The sequence below is a fragment of the Dipodomys ordii genome, unplaced genomic scaffold (assembly GCF_000151885.1).
Source record: "Dipodomys ordii isolate 6190 unplaced genomic scaffold, Dord_2.0 Scaffold64, whole genome shotgun sequence".
Taxonomy (NCBI): domain Eukaryota; kingdom Metazoa; phylum Chordata; class Mammalia; order Rodentia; family Heteromyidae; genus Dipodomys; species Dipodomys ordii.
The window spans coordinates 5,234,858-5,237,562 of NW_012267280.1; the positions used below are offsets into that span (position 1 = coordinate 5,234,858).

The 2,705-nt window shown below is 54.4% G+C and overlaps 1 protein-coding gene across 2 annotated transcripts in view; it reads right to left on the reverse strand.

Annotated features, from left to right (window-relative positions):
- Positions 1 to 1,999, reverse strand: part of Ap3d1 (adaptor-related protein complex 3, delta 1 subunit) — a 56,239-nt gene extending 54,240 nt beyond the window's left edge. For both annotated transcript variants that reach the window (XM_013022822.1, XM_013022823.1), the window contains exon 1: positions 1,696 to 1,999. In XM_013022822.1, the coding sequence (XP_012878276.1) occupies positions 1,696 to 1,791 (96 nt within the window). In that variant the 5' untranslated portion in view covers positions 1,792 to 1,999. The remainder of the gene's footprint in view (positions 1 to 1,695) is intronic.
- Between the last annotated feature and the right edge of the window lie 706 nt (positions 2,000 to 2,705).

Consider the following 2,705-nt stretch of genomic DNA (forward strand, 5'->3'; position numbering starts at 1 on the left):
TGGCACTGTGGCTCAAGTGGTAGAGTGCTAGCCTTGAGCTGAAGAGCTGAGGGACAGCGCCCAGGCCCAGAGTTCAGGCCCCACGACCGGACTAAAAAAAAAAATTAAAAAAAAAAAACTCCCGTGTGTGTATGAAGGGTGCAGTGGCTCACACATGTAATCCTACCTACTCAGGAGGCTGAGATCTGAGAATTGCAGTTCAAAGCCAACCAGGGCAGGAAAGTCCATGAGACTCTTATCTCCAATAAACCACCAAACCAGAAGTGGCACTGTGGCTCTGGCTCAAGTGGTAGAGCACTGGCCCTGACCTGAAGAGCTGAGGGACAGTGCCCAGGATGAGTTCAAGCCCCACAACTGACAACAACAACAAAAAAAAGTGTGTGTCATTTGTCCTCACTCACAGTACCCAAACAAGTTGTCCAAGTTACCCACTAAATAATGAATTTCTCCTAGGGGAGAAAACAGCATTTCCAATCAGCATGTAATAGCCAATCAGCTTATTCCCTCCATTCCATTAGAAACTAAAGAAGACACCCAGGTTAGTTATATATTGTAACTGAAGCAGCCAGGTAAGGAAACATACCAAGAGACAGGAGAGAAGGGGAGTGGAAGGCAGAGCAAAAAATAGCCTTACCAATGTCAGAAGTCACAGGATCAGGAAAAGTGTAACAATGTGGTGAGAAAGCAGAACTCCCCCATCCCCCAACCAGGGAATGGTTGGAATGGAACCAGAGAACCAGGTTCTCTGCCTCTTATGATGACCCCTCACAGTGAGTGGTTCAGCCAACAACCTGGCATTAAAAGGCATCAGACAGCTGCCCTGTTTCAGGACTTTTTCCTCTGTTCAGTAGAAAGACTTTACTACTTGTACAGCCTAAATGGTAGCCTTCAATGAAGCCAGAGGCAAGTGGCCACGATCTCTGTTCTCCTTAATCTAGGTCACAAGTTGGGGGAAGGGAATGGAGAGTAAGGAAATGAAGCTCACAGCAACAATTTTACTTCTGGAAAACTGTTTCCCAGCCCCGGGTTTCAGATTGTTTGAAGCTGGCTTCCTCATCCCAGGATCTCCCCCACCCCTACCCCCCAACCACTCCTTTTTGTGTGCTAGGCTGCAACCATAAGCAGCCCTACCTTCCTGGGAGCTAGGACCCAGAGTCTAGAGCCTGAAACCCCAGTGGGATTTACTGTCAGGCCCCAGAAAACGGCCGAAGGAAAAGACTTTTCTTCAGCAGGAACCTGTAGACCCTTGGCTTGGCTTGTCAAGGGGGAATCTCTACTAGAGATCCGGACAGGCACCCCCGGTTCAGACATGCATTAAGGTGAGATGGCACCTGCGAGGTCGCGCTGTGTGAGGGTGGGGTCCCTGGGGGAGGTGTGAGAGCAGACCTGAAACTCGCTCCGAGTAAACTGAGGCTTTGAGAACAGCACCCAGCCCAGCATCGGGGCCCGACACCCCGCCTATGTACACACTTGCCCCCAAAGTGGACAGACAACTGCTGCTCACGGGTGAATTGACGCTAAGGAAAGTAGAGAATATGCCGGGCTACAGCCCCTGGGGGGCAGGCAGCCAGGGCCGGACCCGAGACCAGAGAAGCACCTCGCGAGCGACCCAGGGGCTGGTTGGAGGCCGAGTGGGCCAGGCAGGCAGGGCCCAGGCAGGAACCAGATCAGGCAGCCCCGATCAGCGCGGCTCACCTCGTCCTCCTTGTGGTTACGAATGCCGCGGACCAGGTCCTGGAGGTTCTTGTCGAACATGCGGTCGATGCTGCCCTTTACCATCTTGAGGGCCATCGCGGCGGCCCACGGGCTGTGGTCCCCGGAGAACCCCGGCCGGGAGCTGTAAGGAAGCCCGGAGGCCGCGCCTACCGCCGGCGGAACGCAGTGCTGCCTGCCACCGCGGTGGAGCAGACGCCCAGGCCAGAGCGGCGGCGGGGTCTGGGAGCGGCGGCGGCGGCGGCGGCGGCAGGGGCGGCCACCCGCTGGACAAGGGCCCGCGCTCCCACTCTCGGCCGCTCGCAAATGGCGGACAAGATGGCGGCAGGTCAGCTGACAGCGGCCGTCAGGTCTTAGCCGGCCCGCCCCCGGAAGCCCCGCCTTCCTAGAATCCCCGCCCTTCAAATTCGGTTTCCTTGACGACGACAGGCAACCCAATATCAAGGCGGATACCGCCCTTTTGACTACTCCGTTCCTCCTCTTCCTTTTCGGAGTCCTGTTCTTTCATTGGTCAGTATCTTATGGAACTCCATCGACTTCCTTATTCCGGGTTCTAACCACGCCCCTGAGTGATGGCAGGCCTGTTCCACCCCTTGGCTAGGTGACATTAATAGGAGTGTTTTCCTATGGGCGGAGCTAGTTGTGGGCGTGGCTCCACGTGGCGCTCATCCCTCAGGTTCCTGAAGAATCCAGCTCCGCCTTTCCTAAATTTAAAAGATGACGCTACCTGAGAACCTCCAAACCCACGCTGCCGCGAACCAATCTGCCCCCTTTCAGTTTCACAACACACACACACACACACACACACACAAATGATCAGAATTGATTTCAAAAGGAAGTTTCAACTATGTGTCCTCCACATTAAATATAGAAACAAGTAGGGGAGGTAGCTCAGTGGTAGAGTGCTTGCCTACCAAGGACCTGAGTTTGATTCCCTACCACAAAATACAGTAAAATAATCTGCCAAAGGGCTGGGAAGGTGGCTCAGTGGT